Raw genomic sequence first — 20000 nt, forward strand, 5'->3', positions numbered from 1 at the left:
AGGAGGTGCTTGCTGTGGCTGGTGAGGTCACTTCCTGTGAATCCTGACACGGTTTGAGTAAAGTAAATGCTTAAAACATCGCCGCGTCCACAAATCCAGGAAGTTTTCCAGCGATCGACGGCGTGATCTTAAATAAACGAGTGCGATTGCTTGTTTTTAGACAAACACAAGGTCGAGTGGCCATTACTACACACAGTTAAAGAATATATCACTTCAGAGTTCCCTGTTTATATCCTGTTTGACCCCTGCAGACCACCGTACGGCTGCGCTTTCAAAGACTTTATCACTGAAATGCTGGTGAGTGTCTACAAGAGCAGTATATTTCATCACCGCTCAAAAAATAGAGAAGAAGAGCAGGGAAACACTGAAATGAGCCGTTATTCTGGCACAGATTATATCTGTTAAAGGGTTAGTTCAGCCAAAAATGTAAATTGTGTCATTAATGACTGAGCCTCATGTGGTTGGACACCCGTCAGACCTCCGTTCATCTTCAGACACAAATGAAGATATTTTAGTGTAAATCTGATGCTCTGAAAGGCCTCCATTGGCTCAACTTTACACTCTCAAGACCCTTAAAAGACACTAAAGACTAAAGTTACAAAGTCCATCTCACTACAGCGGCTCTACAATAACTTTATGAAGACGAGAATAGTTTCTGTGCGCAAAGAAAACCCTAAGCCTGAGGCTCAGTCATTAATGACACAATTTACATTTTTGGGTGAACTTACCCTTTAACATTAGTTAATGCTGTGAACTAACATGAACAAACCATGAACAGCTGGATTTATATTAACTAACGTTAACAAAGATGAACAAATACAGTAACAAATGTATTGCTCATGGTTAGTTCATGTTAGTTAATGCATTAACTAATGACCATTATTCTGAAGTGTTACCGCTTTATTTTTGTCAGACGTGTGTTATGCCCATTTGAACGTTTTAAATCATGGTTTATAATTGAATGCTTCATAGACATGTTTATTTTATTAGTGCAGGTCATGAGAAGCTGGTGAACCCTGCAGATATCTGTGTAAAGCATGTGACACACACACACACACACACACACACACACGGCTCTATATCAGTGCGGAACGCTTGCTATCTGCAAGGGAATGCTGTGTCTCTTCTGTTCCCAGCGCTCATCATGTCTTCAAGGCCGCTGATAAACACGCGTGTGAATGGGTTGAGCTTCATTCATCGCAGGGCTCCTGTTGCATTATGGGCTGCTGGCATACAGGAGGAAGCTTGTGCAATTGAAGGAATGTGGTTTTTCACGTGGGCATGTTGTCACACTTTCGCTCTAGAGGAAGTGATGAAGCTGTTTCCTGTCTCGTGTGTGTGTGTGTGTGTGTGTGTGTGTGTGTGTTCCCTCCTCCTTCATCTGTTTGTTTCGAGACGCCCACAGGTGTTGGTGCCAGTGGTCCGTCTGGTTCTGCCGGTTGTTTCTGAACGCAGTGATTCTTCAGGAAAGTGTGTCTTTGAAAATGTGGCGCATTAATCCCCAAAGGGCCTTGTTTTCAGGGAACCCCGGAGCTGGAGCCCGTCCTGAGGAGAGAGCCGACAGACTCAAAGAGCGGAACAGGTGATCATCATCACACGATTCCTAAACTCTCAGCCCTGAATCACTGAATCATTTCATCTTTAAAGTGAAGTTTGAGCTTCTAATGACGGTACAGTAAGGCTAGGTTTACTTTCGTTTCACTGTTGCTCGGTAACGGATGTTCACATCGACTCTGAGCGTCTCTAACACTTCACAGCACGCGTGTGCTAACTAGCATGACAACTCCTCATCCAGAATAGTTCATGTTAAAGGGCATATTGCAGGTTAGAGACTCCAGTGAGTCAATGTTTAGAAAAATAATTTAGGAACTAGATTTTCTTTAAAATACACTATTAAGGCTTTTGGCGTCGTTTTTGTGAGAGAATTTTACTTCCGCATCTAAAAATGCCAAAACTGGACATGACATAACGAGAGGGAGTGCGGTGAATCTCAGCGATAGGAAAACAATGAATGGCAATGACAGCTCGGACGCTGAGGACATTATAAATGTTTATTAATACTCATATGGCAGACCACAGCCATAAAATTATGACACACAATTAGGGACAGACCAGGATTAGACAGAACAACGATTACAGGAGGCAAATGTAGTTGTTGTGTGAGAAGAAACTGTGGAGAACAGCGGCAGGTGTCTCGGAGAGAGCAGTGTTAGCTTATAAGCTAGCTATGAACACTGCTCAGATCACAATACTGTACTGATTATTATCATGTCTCAGACAGTAGCAAAGCTGGTAATGTTATTGTCATCTAGTATTGATACTTACCAATAACAGAAACTCATAGGCTTTGACCATCAGGAAAAGTCACACTCGTTAATATCCGTCCACACTAAACGTTATGTGATATAACGTCAGCGGTTTCTCATCACGGCGACTGATTTGGTACTTAGCAAATGTTTTAAAAACAAGACTCATGGTGCACAGTTCACGCTTTCTCCGAGCTGCATCTCTGACGGATCCGGGACGTCACATCCCACACAGCAAAAGGGGAACGCACTCAGAAACGGACCAGTATCGGAATCCATATATATATATATCTCATCCCACACAGCAAAAGGATCCGCGGCGGATCGGATATATCTATCTCCCGCTGGCGGCTGAACCACAGACAGTGTTATTGTGTTTATCCTTTATTCATTAATTGTGTTATGGGTTTATTTCGTGCCGATTCACCAATAGTGTGAGGATGCGTATGACGTTATGATATTTGAGTGAACTTGAATGTACATACATGGCATGAATAAAATATTTACATTACCAGCACAAAATTCAGAACCTTTTTTCGAAAAAGTGAGACTGTATTCAGTTGTGTTAATGTACACTTTGTATTTATCAATGTAAACACGACGGCAAAGAAGCATCGCGTGTGGATATTTATTCATCCTTTAAGCGAGCTACACACTGCCTGTGTAACACACGCGGTTCGAGCCGAAAGCACATGCTAGAAGCATATTTTTCACGGCACGCAAGCGTTTCCAGGCAAAATAGAATAGGAAAAGCTGTTTGTCATTTTGACACGAATACATAATAAATGACATTAGTCAGGGCACTGATCAGGGATCAGCCCAAAGGGAAGTCCCGTTTCTTCACATGCTGAATTCCTAACTTTTTTTTATTTTTAGGAAACCTGTGGACTCGATGTCCAGACAGGCTGGACACAATAATTTAACATGACAATTAGGGCTAGGTTTCGATTCAAATTTCAAGAATCGATTCGATTCCGATTCTCAAGATCTTGAATCGATTATCATTATTCGATTCGATCCGATCTGATCCGATCTTCGAGATTTAGATAAGTGTTTTTTAAGAAAGCTTTTTTTTCCAGCTGTTACCTGAATTACAGGACTGTAGTTATGCAACATATTGATACTATTATTATAGACATTCAACTGCAAATGAATGGAGGATGGTTGCAAAGAACAATCCCCCTTCCAGAGTGTTGATACAACTGCTTTCACAAACTTGCTCTGGTGTAGACGACAGAGGACGCAGAGGTATATCAGCAGCAGTAGACCAATTATTTAGACGCGAACCTGATATATTATTAAAAATGACATTAAGAATTGACATTAAGATCGCAAAGGTAAAGGAGGCGCTAAGCGTCACCGTAAAGTTTTGCGCGATAACATCCAGGGAATCACCAAACCCGCCATCCGTAGTCTGGCTCGCCGCGGCGGTGTCAGCGTATCTGCGGTCTGATCTACGAGGAGACCCGCGGAGTGTTGAAGGTGTTCTGGAGAACGAGATCCGCGATGCCGTGACCTACACCGAGCACGCCAAGATAAAGACTGTCATGGATGCTGTGGACGCGCTGAAGCGGCACGGGCGCGCACCCTGTACGGCTTCGGAGGATAAACGCCTGAAATCAAGAGAAACCACAATCTGCCAGATCGCAGCTTTTAGCGTTTCTGGAGTTTTCAAAGATGCCATGTTCGTTGTTTTAATGTCCTCCCACCTCGCGCGAATGCGTGAATTCAATGACGCGGCAAATTAAAATTCACGGGGAAAATGTAGGCCTATTATTAAATCGATCCTCTGAGTTACGGATCGATCTTTAGAAATTAATATGAAAATCGATTCAGAATTGGTGAATCGATTTTTTCAACACAGCCCTAATGACAATGATAAATTGGAATAGAAAAACTACCGAAAATACACAGACTCTACTGAACACCAGCCTATTCTGCCCTGAGCCGACGCAGAGCCGGGCGAGCGACTCCCTCTCGGGACGGAATGTGACGCCATGTTGAAAAATAAAGCGCTTTTTCCAAGCGGCCAACGAAACGGCCACTTTATCTACTAAATTTGTGCTCTTATGTCTTTTTAAAACATTTTAAATCCTGCATTACCTTTTCATATGGTATTTTCATACAAGGTTATATATTAATCTTAAAAAAAAATGAACCTGCAAAACGCCCTTTAACGCATCTTTAACTTCATGTGTAAAGAACTGTTTTCAGCCAGGGCAGCATTTCACAGTTCATTTAGTTGAATAAGTAAAACTTAATGACAACTATATTGCCTTAATAAAAGTAGCAAAGCTGCAATAAAGAGAGAATGTGTGGGGCGTGACCTTATGCAGAACGAGCTGTTGCTCTAACACTCACTGAGCTTTACTCCTCTAGTGACTCTAACACTCACTGAGCTTTACTCCTCTAGTGACTCTAACACTCACTGAGCTTTACTCCTCTAGTGACTCAGACACTCACTGAGCTTTACTCCTCTAGTGGCTCAAACACTCACTGAGCTTTACTCCTCTAGTGACTCTAACACTCACTGAGCTTTACTCCTCTAGTGACTCTAACACTCACTGAGCTTTACTCCTCTAGTGACTCTGACACTCACTGAGCTTTACTCCTCTAGTGACTCTGACACTCACTGAGCTTTACTCCTCTAGTGACTCTAACACTCACTGAGCTTTACTCCTCTAGTGACTCAGACACTCACTGAGCTTTACTCCTCTAGTGACTCTAACACTCACTGAGCTTTACTCCTCTAGTGACTCAGACACTCACTGAGCTTTACTCCTCTAGTGACTCAGACACTCACTGAGCTTTACTCCTCTAGTGACTCAGACACTCACTGAGCTTTACTCCTCTAGTGACTCAGACACTCACTGAGCTTTACTCCTCTAGTGACTCTGACACTCACTGAGCTTTACTCCTCTAGTGACTCTAACACTCACTGAGCTTTACTCCTCTAGTGGCTCAAACACTCACTGAGCTTTACTCCTCTAGTGACTCTGACACTCACTGAGCTTTACTCCTCTAGTGACTCTAACACTCACTGAGCTTTACTCCTCTAGTGACTCTGACACTCACTGAGCTTTACTCCTCTAGTGACTCTGACACTCACTGAGCTTTACTCCTCTAGTGACTCTGACACTCACTGAGCTTTACTCCTCTAGTGACTCTAACACTCACTGAGCTTTACTCCTCTAGTGACTCTAACACTCACTGAGCTTTACTCCTCTAGTGACTCTAACACTCACTGAGCTTTACTCCTCTAGTGACTCTGACACTCACTGAGCTTTACTCCTCTAGTGACTCTAACACTCACTGAGCTTTACTCCTCTAGTGACTCAGACACTCACTGAGCTTTACTCCTCTAGTGACTCTGACACTCACTGAGCTTTACTCCTCTAGTGACTCTAACACTCACTGAGCTTTACTCCTCTAGTGACTCTAACACTCACTGAGCTTTACTCCTCTAGTGACTCTGACACTCACTGAGCTTTACTCCTCTAGTGACTCTGACACTCACTGAGCTTTACTCCTCTAGTGACTCAGACACTCACTGAGCTTTACTCCTCTAGTGACTCTGACACTCACTGAGCTTTACTCCTCTAGTGACTCTAACACTCACTGAGCTTTACTCCTCTAGTGACTCAGACACTCACTGAGCTTTACTCCTCTAGTGACTCTAACACTCACTGAGCTTTACTCCTCTAGTGACTCTAACACTCACTGAGCTTTACTCCTCTAGTGACTCTGACACTCACTGAGCTTTACTCCTCTAGTGACTCTGACACTCACTGAGCTTTACTCCTCTAGTGACTCAGACACTCACTGAGCTTTACTCCTCTAGTGACTCTAACACTCACTGAGCTTTACTCCTCTAGTGACTCTGACACTCACTGAGCTTTACTCCTCTAGTGACTCAGACACTCACTGAGCTTTACTCCTCTAGTGACTCTAACACTCACTGAGCTTTACTCCTCTAGTGACTCTGACACTCACTGAGCTTTACTCCTCTAGTGACTCTGACACTCACTGAGCTTTACTCCTCTAGTGACTCTGACACTCACTGAGCTTTACTCCTCTAGTGACTCTGACACTCACTGAGCTTTACTCCTCTAGTGACTCTGACACTCACTGAGCTTTACTCCTCTAGTGACTCTAACACTCACTGAGCTTTACTCCTCTAGTGACTCTGACACTCACTGAGCTTTACTCCTCTAGTGACTCAGACACTCACTGAGCTTTACTCCTCTAGTGACTCTGACACTCACTGAGCTTTACTCCTCTAGTGACTCAGACACTCACTGAGCTTTACTCCTCTAGTGACTCTAACACTCACTGAGCTTTACTCCTCTAGTGACTCTGACACTCACTGAGCTTTACTCCTCTAGTGACTCAGACACTCACTGAGCTTTACTCCTCTAGTGACTCTGACACTCACTGAGCTTTACTCCTCTAGTGACTCTGACACTCACTGAGCTTTACTCCTCTAGTGACTCTGACACTCACTGAGCTTTACTCCTCTAGTGACTCTAACACTCACTGAGCTTTACTCCTCTAGTGACTCTAACACTCACTGAGCTTTACTCCTCTAGTGACTCTGACACTCACTGAGCTTTACTCCTCTAGTGACTCAGACACTCACTGAGCTTTACTCCTCTAGTGACTCTAACACTCACTGAGCTTTACTCCTCTAGTGGCTCAAACACTCACTGAGCTTTACTCCTCTAGTGACTCAGACACTCACTGAGCTTTACTCCTCTAGTGACTCAGACACTCACTGAGCTTTACTCCTCTAGTGACTCAGACACTCACTGAGCTTTACTCCTCTAGTGACTCAGACACTCACTGAGCTTTACTCCTCTAGTGACTCAGACACTCACTGAGCTTTACTCCTCTAGTGACTCAGACACTCACTGAGCTTTACTCCTCTAGTGACTCTGACACTCACTGAGCTTTACTCCTCTAGTGACTCTAACACTCACTGAGCTTTACTCCTCTAGTGACTCAGACACTCACTGAGCTTTACTCCTCTAGTGACTCTGACACTCACTGAGCTTTACTCCTCTAGTGACTCAGACACTCACTGAGCTTTACTCCTCTAGTGACTCAGACACTCACTGAGCTTTACTCCTCTAGTGACTCAGACACTCACTGAGCTTTACTCCTCTAGTGACTCTGACACTCACTGAGCTTTACTCCTCTAGTGACTCTGACACTCACTGAGCTTTACTCCTCTAGTGACTCAGACACTCACTGAGCTTTACTCCTCTAGTGACTCAGACACTCACTGAGCTTTACTCCTCTAGTGACTCAGACACTCACTGAGCTTTACTCCTCTAGTGACTCAGACACTCACTGAGCTTTACTCCTCTAGTGACTCTAACACTCACTGAGCTTTACTCCTCTAGTGACTCAGACACTCACTGAGCTTTACTCCTCTAGTGACTCTAACACTCACTGAGCTTTACTCCTCTAGTGACTCTGACACTCACTGAGCTTTACTCCTCTAGTGACTCTAACACTCACTGAGCTTTACTCCTCTAGTGACTCTAACACTCACTGAGCTTTACTCCTCTAGTGACTCAGACACTCACTGAGCTTTACTCCTCTAGTGACTCTAACACTCACTGAGCTTTACTCCTCTAGTGACTCTGACACTCACTGAGCTTTACTCCTCTAGTGACTCTAACACTCACTGAGCTTTACTCCTCTAGTGACTCTAACACTCACTGAGCTTTACTCCTCTAGTGACTCTGACACTCACTGAGCTTTACTCCTCTAGTGACTCTGACACTCACTGAGCTTTACTCCTCTAGTGACTCAGACACTCACTGAGCTTTACTCCTCTAGTGACTCTGACACTCACTGAGCTTTACTCCTCTAGTGACTCTAACACTCACTGAGCTTTACTCCTCTAGTGACTCAGACACTCACTGAGCTTTACTCCTCTAGTGACTCTAACACTCACTGAGCTTTACTCCTCTAGTGACTCTAACACTCACTGAGCTTTACTCCTCTAGTGACTCTGACACTCACTGAGCTTTACTCCTCTAGTGACTCTGACACTCACTGAGCTTTACTCCTCTAGTGACTCAGACACTCACTGAGCTTTACTCCTCTAGTGACTCTAACACTCACTGAGCTTTACTCCTCTAGTGACTCTGACACTCACTGAGCTTTACTCCTCTAGTGACTCAGACACTCACTGAGCTTTACTCCTCTAGTGACTCTAACACTCACTGAGCTTTACTCCTCTAGTGACTCTGACACTCACTGAGCTTTACTCCTCTAGTGACTCTGACACTCACTGAGCTTTACTCCTCTAGTGACTCTGACACTCACTGAGCTTTACTCCTCTAGTGACTCTGACACTCACTGAGCTTTACTCCTCTAGTGACTCTGACACTCACTGAGCTTTACTCCTCTAGTGACTCTAACACTCACTGAGCTTTACTCCTCTAGTGACTCAGACACTCACTGAGCTTTACTCCTCTAGTGACTCAGACACTCACTGAGCTTTACTCCTCTAGTGACTCTAACACTCACTGAGCTTTACTCCTCTAGTGACTCAGACACTCACTGAGCTTTACTCCTCTAGTGACTCAGACACTCACTGAGCTTTACTCCTCTAGTGACTCAGACACTCACTGAGCTTTACTCCTCTAGTGACTCGAGTCCCCGGAAGGTGAAGAGGCCGTCAGGTGCTGTAGAGATGCCGGCGGTGCGGAGCAAACACACGGCCCTGGACCGAGCCAACAGCCCAGCGGTCAGTGTCACAGAGCAGTGTGTGTGTGTGTTAGTGTGAGTGAGTGAGTGAGTGTGAGTGAGTGAGTGAGTGTGAGTGTGTGTGTGAGTGAGTGAGTGTGTGAGTGTGTGAGTGAGTGTGTGTGTGAGTGAGTGTGTGAGTGAGTGTGTGAGTGTGTGAGTGAGTGTGTGAGTGAGTGTGTGAGTGAGTGTGTGAGTGAGTGAGTGTGTGAGTGAGTGAGTGTGTGAGTGAGTGTGTGAGTGAGTGTGTGAGTGAGTGTGTGAGTGAGTGTGTGAGTGAGTGTGTGAGTGAGTGTGTGAGTGAGTGTGTGAGTGAGTGTGTGAGTGAGTGTGTGAGTGAGTGTGTGAGTGAGTGTGTGAGTGAGTGAGTGAGTGTGTGTGTGAGTGAGTGAGTGTGTGAGTGTGTGAGTGTGTGAGTGTGTGAGTGAGTGAGTGTGTGAGTGAGTGTGTGAGTGAGTGTGTGTGTGAGTGAGTGTGTGAGTGAGTGTGTGAGTGAGTGAGTGAGTGTGTGAGTGAGTGTGTGAGTGAGTGTGTGAGTGAGTGTGTGAGTGAGTGTGTATGTGAGTGAGTGTGTATGTGAGTGAGTGTGTATGTGAGTGAGTGTGTGAGTGAGTGAGTGTGTGAGTGAGTGTGTATGTGAGTGAGTGTGTGTGTGTGTGTGTTAATGGTGCCGTTTGTCTGGCAGGAGGCTGTGAGCGAGCTGGACACCAGAGAGCGCTTCTGTGCCGCCGTTCAGGAGGGTCACATGGCTCTGAGTGACCAGCGCTGCCGAAACGCACAGCAGTCCTTCTCTCTGGCCCTGCACATCCTGGAGTCCAGCGGCCCCGCGGTGAGACTGACCTCTAACTGACCTGTGGCTGACCTCTGCTCAATAGGACACACACTCAGAAGTCATTATTCAGATCAATTCAGTCTGGGTCTGTGTTTCCATCCACACACACACATCGTCAGACGAAACACACACAGCGTCAGACGAAACACAAACACACACACACACGGCGTCAGGTGAAACACACACACACACACGGCGTCAGGTGAAACACACACACACACAGCGTCAGGTGAAACACACACACACACAGCGGCAGGTGAAACACACACACACACAGCGGCAGGTGAAACACACAGCGTCAGGTGAAACACACACACACAGCGTCAGACGAAACGCGCACACACACAGCGTCAGACGAAACACACACACACACACACACACAGCGTCAGGTGAAACACACACACACAGCGTCAGGTGAAACACACACACACAGCGTCAGGTGAAACACACACACACAGCGTCAGGTGAAACACACACAGCGTCAGACGTAACACACTGACACACACACACACAGCGTCAGGTGACACACACACACACAGCGTCAGGTGAAACACACACACACAGCGTCAGACGAAACGCGCGCACACACACAGCGTCAGACGAAACACACACACACAGCGTCAGGTGAAACACACACACACAGCATCAGGTGAAACACACACAGCGTCAGACAAAACACACACACACACAGCGTCAGGTGAAACACACACACACAGCATCAGGTGAAACACACACAGCGTCAGACGAAACACACACACACACAGCGTCAGGTGAAACACACACAGCGTCAGACGTAACACACACAGCGTCAGGTGAAACACACACACAGCGTCAGGTGACACACACACACACACAGCGTCAGGTGAAACACACACACACAGCGTCAGACGAAACGCGCACACACACAGCGTCAGACGAAACACACACACACACACACAGCGTCAGGTGAAACACACACACACAGCGTCAGGTGAAACACACACAGCGTCAGACGAAACACACACACACACACAGCGTCAGGTGAAACACACACACAGCGTCAGGTGACACACACACACAGCGTCAGATGAAACGCGCACACACAGCGTCAGATGAAACGCACACACACAGCGTCAGACGAAACGCACACACACAGCGTCAGATGAAACGCACACACACAGCATCAGATGAAACGCACACACACAGCATCAGATGAAACGCACACACACAGCGTCAGATGAAACGCACACACACAGCATCAGATGAAACGCACACACACAGCGTCAGATGAAACGCGCACACACAGCGTCAGACGAAACGCGCACACACAGCGTCAGACGAAACGCGCACACACAGCGTCAGACGAAACGCACACACAGCGTCAGATGAAACGCACACACAGCGTCAGACGAAACGCACACACACAGCGTCAGATGAAACGCACACACAGCGTCAGATGAAACGCACACACCGCGTCAGATGAAACGCACACACACAGCGTCAGATGAAACGCACACACACAGCGTCAGATGAAACACACACACACACAGCGTCAGATGAAACGCACACACACAGCGTCAGATGAAACGCGCACACACACAGCGTCAGATGAAACGCGCACACACACAGCGTCAGATGAAACGCGCACACACACAGCGTCAGATGACACACACACACACAGCGTCAGATTGTCAGACGAAACACAAACACACTCAGATTGTCAGACGAAACACACACACACACACACACACACACACACTACATTTTCAACTAAACACACACAGCATCAGATGAAACGCACACACACAGCATCAGATGAAACGCGCACACACACAGCGTCAGATGACACACACACACACACACACAGCGTCAGATTGTCAGACGAAACACAAACACACTAAATATTGAAATAAATGTTCTGCTTAATTGCTGATCTGTCTGCACTGTCACTGATCATTGAAATGAGCTGATGACATCACCGTTTTCGTTTTTTAGAATTGATGCACACCCAATGTTTTTATGCAATATCCCCAAATCCACATAGAAGTGTGTAACGGAGCAGGTCTGGCTGGAGACTGATGTCACGTGTGTGTGTGTGTGTGTGTGTGTGTGTGTGTGTTTCTGACAGGCCCTGGGTTTGACGGAGCTGGATGAGTCTGTGCTGGTGTATGGGTATGCCACCGCCCTGCTGGAGATCGGGCAGCCTGAGGTAATGCAGCTCTTCACCAGCACACACGTCACATGACCTTCGGTGTCACATGACCTTCGGTGTCACATGACCTTCGGTGTCACATGACCTCCGTCTCTTTGACTCAAAGCTTCTGCCGAATACGCTAACTGAAACTGTGAATGCACACGATGAGTGAGAGCTGGGTCTGGTTTTCTGTTCATTTATTGGGTTTCTTCTTGTGTGTGTGTGTGAAGGAACTGGCTGAAGCTCAGAGGAAGTTCGCCACATTAGAGTCAGCAGACAGGAAGTTCCAGTCCCTGGTGCATTATGGGATGGGGAGAGTTTATCTGAAGGAGAACAGGTGAGTGTTGACATGAACGCTGCTGTGCTCCGCCCTGATTGGCCCTCATGCTCCGCCCTGAGTGGCCCTCATGCTCCGCCCTGATTGGACCGTGTGCTGATGCTCTGTGTTTTATAGGTTTGCTAAAGCTCTGGAGCGTTTCTCTAACGCACAGCTGATGATCCAGAGACGCGTCACACCTGGAAAACTCACCTGGCCCACCACTAAAGCTACAGTCGAGGAAACACAGACGGCCTGTTTAAAGGTGTGTGTGTGTGTGTGTGTGTGTGTGTGTGTGTGTGTGTGTGTGTGTGTGTGTGTGTGTGTGTGTGTGTGTGTGTGTGTGTGTGTGTGTGTGTGTGTGTGTGTGTGTGTGTGTGTGTGTGTGTGTGTGTGTGACTGCCATACATCAGAATATTCAGCAGGTCTCGACATTAATGCTCGTCCGGAACAAGTGGATTTTTTGAAGAGGCAAGTGAAAGAATTTTACTTGCCCGACGGAAAAAGAGCCTGATTAAAACGTCAAAAAATAACTGGAGAATAGTGGATAATAATATATAACGTCATGAACTGACGGTAACGAGGTTGAGCTGTTGACGCTCACGCAGGCTCTCGAGGAGAAACTCAGTTTACACACATGATTAAAGGGTTAGTTCACCCAAAACTGTAAATTGTGTCGTTAATGACTGAGCCTCATGTGGTTGGACACCCGTCAGACCTCCGTTCATCTTCAGACACAAATGAAGATATTTTAGTGTAAATCTGATGCTCTGAAAGGCCTCCATTGGCTCAACTTTACACTCTCAAGACCCTTAAAAGACACTAAAGACTAAAGTTACAAAGTCCATCTCACTACAGCGGCTCTACAATAACTTTATGAAGACGAGAATAGTTTCTGTGCGCAAAAAAACCCTAAATAACGACTTATATAGTGATGACGATTTCAAAACACGGCCTCATGAAGCTTCAGAGCGTTATGAGTCAGTGAGTCGATTCAGCGGTTCAGAGCGTTATGAATCAGTGAGTCGATTCAGCGGTTCAGAGCATTATGAGTCAGTGAGTCGATTCAGCGGTTCAGAGCGTTATGAATCAGTGAGTCGATTCAGCGGTTCAGAGCATTATGAGTCAGTGAGTCGATTCAGCGGTTCAGAGCGTTATGAATCAGTGAGTCGATTCAGCGGTTTGAATCGCCAAATTTCAGCAGTTTGGCGGTTTGACACGCGATCCGAATCATGAATCGACTCACTGACTCATAGTGCTCTGAACCGCTGAATCGACTCACTGATTCATAACGCTCTGAACCGCTGAATCGACTCACTGATTCATAACGCTCTGAACCGCTGATTCGACTCACTGATTCATAACGCTCTGAACCGCTGAATCGACTCACTGATTCATAACGCTCTGAACCGCTGAATCGACTCAATGATTCATAACGCTCTGAACCGCTGAATCGACTCACTGATTCATAACGCTCTGAACTGCTGAATCGACTCACTGATTCATAACGCTCTGAACCGCTGAATCGACTCACTGACTCATAATGCTCTGAACCGCTGAATCGACTCACTGATTCATAACGCTCTGAACCGCTGAATCGACTCACTGACTCATAATGCTCTGAACCGCTGAATCGACTCACTGATTCATAACGCTCTGAACCGCTGAATCGACTCACTGACTCATAACGCTCTGAAGCTTCATGATGCTGTGTTTTGAAATCGTCATCACTATATAAGTCGTTATTTAGGGTTTTTTTGCGCACAGAAACTATTCTCGTCTTCATAAAGTTATTGTAGAGCCGCTGTAGTGAGATGGACTTTGTAACTTTAGTCTTTAGTGTCTTTTAAGGGTCTTGAGAGTGTAAAGTTGAGCCAATGGAGGCCTTTCAGAGCATCAGATTTACACTAAAATATCTTCATTTGTGTCTGAAGATGAACGGAGGTCTGACGGGTGTCCAACCACATGAGGCTCAGTCATTAATGACACAATTTACAGTTTTGGGTGAACTAACCCTTTAAGACGCTCACCTGCCGCCACCTACTGGTGCTTTAGTTTATTGATATATTTTTATATTTGTATATTCAAACATATTTAAAACAATGTAATTTAAGTGTAAATGATTTCATTTGATTGGTAACAGCCTATAGTCTCTATAGATCAAATAAAAAAAATAAACTGAAAGCAGCATAGTCTATATTTAATAAGATTATGGAAAAAATGTCCTTTATAAAAGGTAAAAATGTCACAAATATGCAGATTGAATATGTCAAAGCTGATTGAACACTGGTGAGGATATTGCTTCAGAATAAATGTTATTTACAACGCAAAAAAACAAAAGTCCGGAGCATGTGACCACGTGTTTTTAAGGGGAAAGTTTTAACAGGATTAAAAAGTGAAATAACCGTCCTGGGAGAATCCTCTGATTATTGGATGGAGGAGCTGAATAAGGGTTAGTGATGTTGTTCACACACTCAAACATCGACCGTGGGGTTAAAGTATTGATCATGGTTTGATCAGATGTAGATGAATCTGTTGAGTCGTGTGTGTTGTGCTGATCTGAGGTCTGTGTGTCCTGCAGGAACACCTGGAGAGGTTTGTGGAGGTGTGTAAGTTTCCTCCTAAAGCGGACGCAGTGTGTCGGCATCAGCACTGCCTCTCACACACCATCCAGATCTACTTCAGCGACCCAGAGTTTAAGGTGAGGAGTGGGCGGAGTCTGCAGCTCGAGTGTGTGTGCGTGTGTGAGGAGTGGGCGGAGTCTGCAGCTCAAGTGTGTGTGTGTGTGAGGAGTGGGCGGAGTCTGCAGCTCAAGTGTGTGTGTGTGTGAGGAGTGGGCGGAGTCTGCAGCTCGAGTGTGTGTGCGTGTGTGAGGAGTGGGCGGAGTCTGCAGCTCAAGTGTGTGTGTGCGTGTGTGAGGAGTGGGCGGAGTCTGCAGCTCAAGTGTGTGTGTGTGTGAGTGGGCGGAGTCTGCAGCTCGAGTGTGTGTGTGCGTGAGGAGTGGGCGGAGTCTGCAGCTTGTGTGTGTGTGTGTGTGTGTGTGTGTGTGAGGAGTGGGCGAAGTCTGCAGCTCGAGTGTGTGTGTGTGTGTGTGTGTGAGGAGTGGGCGGAGTCTGCAGCTCGAGTGTGTGTGTGAGGAGTGGGCGGAGTCTGCAGCTCGAGTGTGTGTGTGTGTGTGTGTGTGTGTGAGGAGTGGGCGGAGTCTGCAGCTCGAGTCTGTGTGTGTGAGGAGTGGGCGGAGTCTGCAGCTCGAGTGTGTGTGTGTTTGAGGAGTGGGCGGAGTCTGACGGTGTGTGTGTTTGAGGAGTGGGCGGAGTCTGCAGCTCGAGTCTGACTGTGTGTGTGTGTGTGTTTGCAGGGCTTCATTCAGCTGACCTGCTGTCAGAGCTGCAGAGTCGAGTTTCATATGAGCTGCTGGAAGAAGCTCAAAACACTTTCATTCTCCGATAAGAATGACAAGGTCAGACACACATCACACACTCATATGAGCGCTGAACACACACATCACACACTCATATGAGCGCTGAACACACACATCACACACTCATATGAGCGCTGAACACACACATCACACACTCATATGAGCGCTGAACACACACATCACACACTCATATGAGCGCTGAACACACACATCACACACTCATATGAGCGCTGAACACACACATCACACACTCATATGAGCGCTGAACACACACATCACACACTCATATGAGCGCTGAACACACACATCACACACTCATATGAGCGCTGAACACACACATCACACACTCATATGAGCGCTGAACACACATCACACACTCATATGAGCGCTGAACACACACATCACACACTCATATGAGCGCTGAACACACATCACACACTCATATGAGCGCTGAACACACATCACACACTCATATGAGCGCTGAACACACACATCACACACTCATATGAGCGCTGAACACACATCACACACTCATATGAGCGCTGAACACACACACACACACTCATATGAGCGCTGAACACACACACACATCACACACTCATATGAGCGCTGAACACACACATCACACACTCATATGAGCGCTGAACACACACATCACACACTCATATGAGCGCTGAACACACACACACACACTCATATGAGCGCTGAACACACGCATCACACACTCATATGAGCGCTGAACACACACACACACACACTCATATGAGCGCTGAACACACACACACACACTCATATGAGCGCTGAACACACACACACACACACTCATATGAGCGCTGAACACACACATCACACACTCATATGAGCGCTGAACACACACATCACACACTCATATGAGCACTGAACACACACATCACACACTCATATGAGCACTGAACACACGCATCACACACTCATATGAGCGCTGAACACACACACACACACTCATATGAGCGCTGAACACACACATCACACACTCATATGAGCGCTGAACACACACATCACACACTCATATGAGCGCTGAACACACACACACACACTCATATGAGCGCTGAACACACACACACACACTCATATGAGCGCTGAACACACACACACACACTCATATGAGCGCTGAACACACACATCACACACTCATATGAGCGCTGAACACACACATCACACACTCATATGAGCGCTGAACACACACATCACACACTCATATGAGCGCTGAACACACACACACACACTCATATGAGCGCTGAACACACACATCACACACTCATATGAGCGCTGAACACACACATCACACACTCATATGAGCGCTGAACACACACATCACACACTCATATGAGCGCTGAACACACACATCACACACTCATATGAGCGCTGAACACACACTCATATGAGCGCTGAACACACGCATCACACTCATATGAGCGCTGAACACACACATCTCACACTCATATGAGCGCTGAACACACACATCTCACACTCATATGAGCGCTGAACACACACATCACACACTCATTAGCGCTGAACACACACACACACACTCATGAGCGCTGAACACACGCATCACACACTCATATGAGCGCTGAACACACACTCATATGAGCGCTGAACACACACACACACACTCATGAGCGCTGAACACACACATCTCACACTCATATGAGCGCTGAACACACACACTCATATGAGCGCTGAACACACACACATCTCACACTCATGAGCGCTGAACACACGCATCACACACTCATATGAGCGCTGAACACACACACACACACACTCATATGAGCGCTGAACACACACACACACACTCATATGAGCGCTGAACACACACACACACACTCATATGAGCGCTGAACACACACACGCATCACACACTCATATGAGCGCTGAACACACACATCACACACACACATATCACACACACGAGCGCTGAACACACACACACACATCACACACACGAGCGCTGAACACACACACACACACACACACACGAGCGCTGAGCACACACACATCACACTCACGAGCGCTGAACACACACTCTCACTCAGATGTGTTTCTCCTGCAGGATTTTCTAAAAGACCCCTGTTTTACGCCGGACTGCGGAGGTCGGGTCTGTCACGTTGTAATATTTGGCTCGACGGGGCTGATAAAGTGTGAGGTGAGGCGTACACACACACACACACACACACACACAGTGATGTTTCATGGCTTCATTTGCTAACGAACCTTCTCCTCGTCTCTCAGTTTAAAACGTGTTTTCCTAAAGTCCGACCGGCCGGACGAGCGCGGATCAAGCAGAGATGTACCAGGTGCGTTCAGTGTGTGTGTGTGTGTGTGTGTGTGTGTGTTTGAGTGACAGGTGCTCATCAGGCTTTCTCTTCCTCTACAGTATTAAGAAGTTGAAGTCTAAAAATGATCGAAAGCTTCGGCGGAAACAGCAGAAGTTGGCGAGACGTTCGGGCGGAGGAGATGAAGTAACGGACGCTCCTAAAGAGCCGGCGGCTGAGAGACGATCACGTGAGTGTGTGTGTGTGTTCAGAAGCGTGCGTGTTTTCAGACGTGTGTGTGTTTTCAGATGTGTGTGTGTTTTCAGACGTGTGTGTGTGTGTGTGTGTTCAGATTTGTGTGTGTGTGTCTGTGTGTGTGTGTGTTTTCAGACGTGTGTTTTCAGACACGTGTGTGTGTGTGTGTGTGTGTGTGTGTGTTCAGACGTGTGTGTGTGTGTGTGTGTGTGTGTGTGTGTTCAGACGTGTGTGTGTGTGTGTGTATTCAGACGTGTGTGTGTGTGTGTGTGTGTGTTCAGACGTGTGTGTGTGTTCAGACGTGTGTGTGTGTGTGTGTGTGTGTGTTCAGACGTGTGTGTGTGTGTTCAGATGTGTGTGTGTGTGTGTGTGTGTTCAGACGTGTGTGTGTGTGTGTGTGTGTGTGTGTTCAGACGTGTGTGTTCAGACGTGTGTGTGTGTGTGTGTGTGTGTGTGTGTGTTCAGACGTGTGTGTGTGTGTGTGTGTTCAGATGAGTGTGTGTGTGTGTGTGTGTGTGTGTGTTCAGACGTGTGTGTGTGTGTGTGTTCAGACGTGTGTGTGTGTGTGTGTGTGTGTGTGTTCAGACATGTGTGTGTGTGTGTGTGTATTCAGACGTGTGTGTGTGTGTGTGTGTGTGTTCAGACGTGTGTGTGTGTGTGTGTGTGTTCAGACGTGTGTGTGTGTGTGTATTCAGACGTGTGTGTGTGTGTGTGTGTTCAGACGTGTGTGTGTGTGTGTGTGTTCAGACGTGTGTGTGTGTGTTCAGATGTGTGTGTGTGTGTGTGTGTTCAGACGTGTGTGTGTGTGTGTGTGTGTGTGTGTTCAGACGTGTGTGTGTGTGTTCAGACGTGTGTGTGTGTGTGTGTTCAGACGTGTGTGTGTGTGTGTGTGTTCAGACGTGTGTGTGTGTATTCAGACGTGTGTGTGTGTGTGTGTGTTCAGACGTGTGTGTGTGTGTGTGTGTGTGTTCAGACGTGTGTGTGTGTGTGTGTGTGTGTGTGTGTGTTCAGACGTGTGTGTGTGTGTGTGTGTGTGTGTGTGTGTGTGTGTGTGTGTGTGTGTGTTCAGACGTGTGTTTATGTGTGTATTCAGACGTGTGTGTGTGTGTGTGTTCAGACGTGTGTGTGTGTTCAGACGTGTGTGTGTGTGTGTGTGTTCAGACGTGTGTGTGTGTGTGTGTGTTCAGACGTGTGTGTGTGTGTATTCAGACGTGTGTGTGTGTGTGTGTGTTCAGACGTGTGTGTGTGTGTGTGTGTTCAGACGTGTGTGTGTGTGTGTGTGTGTGTGTGTGTGTGTGTGTTCAGACGTGTGTGTGTGTGTGTGTGTGTGTGTGTGTGTGTGTGTGTGTGTGTGTGTGTGTGTGTGTTCAGACGTGTGTGTGTGTGTGTGTGTGTGTGTGTGTGTGTGTGTGTGTGTGTGTGTTCAGACGTGTGTGTGTGTGTGTGTGTGTGTGTGTGTGTTCAGACGTGTGTGTGTGTGTGTGTGTGTGTGTGTGTGTGTTCAGACGTGTCCTAACGCTGGCTCTGTTCTTCTCTCTCAGCTCCGCCCAGAGACTCTATTTATGTGGACCGTGTTTTACATCAAATTCATGATAACAAAGGACTTTTTAAAGAAGAGGCAGTGAATATTTCTTTGTT

The 20000-nt window shown here is 46.7% G+C and overlaps 1 protein-coding gene across 3 annotated transcripts in view; it reads left to right on the top strand.

Moving 5' to 3' along the window:
• The window catches only part of ttc3 (tetratricopeptide repeat domain 3), a 75143-nt gene that overhangs the window by 36050 nt on the left and 19093 nt on the right, over window positions 1-20000 (top strand). For all 3 annotated transcript variants that reach the window (XM_079803840.1, XM_079803841.1, XM_079803842.1), the window contains exons 16-27: window positions 1522-1582; window positions 8970-9069; window positions 9754-9897; window positions 12008-12088; window positions 12304-12410; window positions 12528-12654; window positions 14971-15090; window positions 15748-15849; window positions 17906-17998; window positions 18085-18149; window positions 18230-18357; window positions 19904-20000. The exon at window positions 19904-20000 is cut by the window's right edge and continues 218 nt beyond it. In XM_079803840.1, the coding sequence (XP_079659966.1) occupies window positions 1522-1582; window positions 8970-9069; window positions 9754-9897; window positions 12008-12088; window positions 12304-12410; window positions 12528-12654; window positions 14971-15090; window positions 15748-15849; window positions 17906-17998; window positions 18085-18149; window positions 18230-18357; window positions 19904-20000 (1225 nt within the window). The remainder of the gene's footprint in view (window positions 1-1521; window positions 1583-8969; window positions 9070-9753; window positions 9898-12007; window positions 12089-12303; window positions 12411-12527; window positions 12655-14970; window positions 15091-15747; window positions 15850-17905; window positions 17999-18084; window positions 18150-18229; window positions 18358-19903) is intronic.

Source organism: Gobio gobio (genome assembly GCF_949357685.1).
Source record: "Gobio gobio genome assembly, chromosome: 22".
Classification (NCBI taxonomy): domain Eukaryota; kingdom Metazoa; phylum Chordata; class Actinopteri; order Cypriniformes; family Gobionidae; genus Gobio; species Gobio gobio.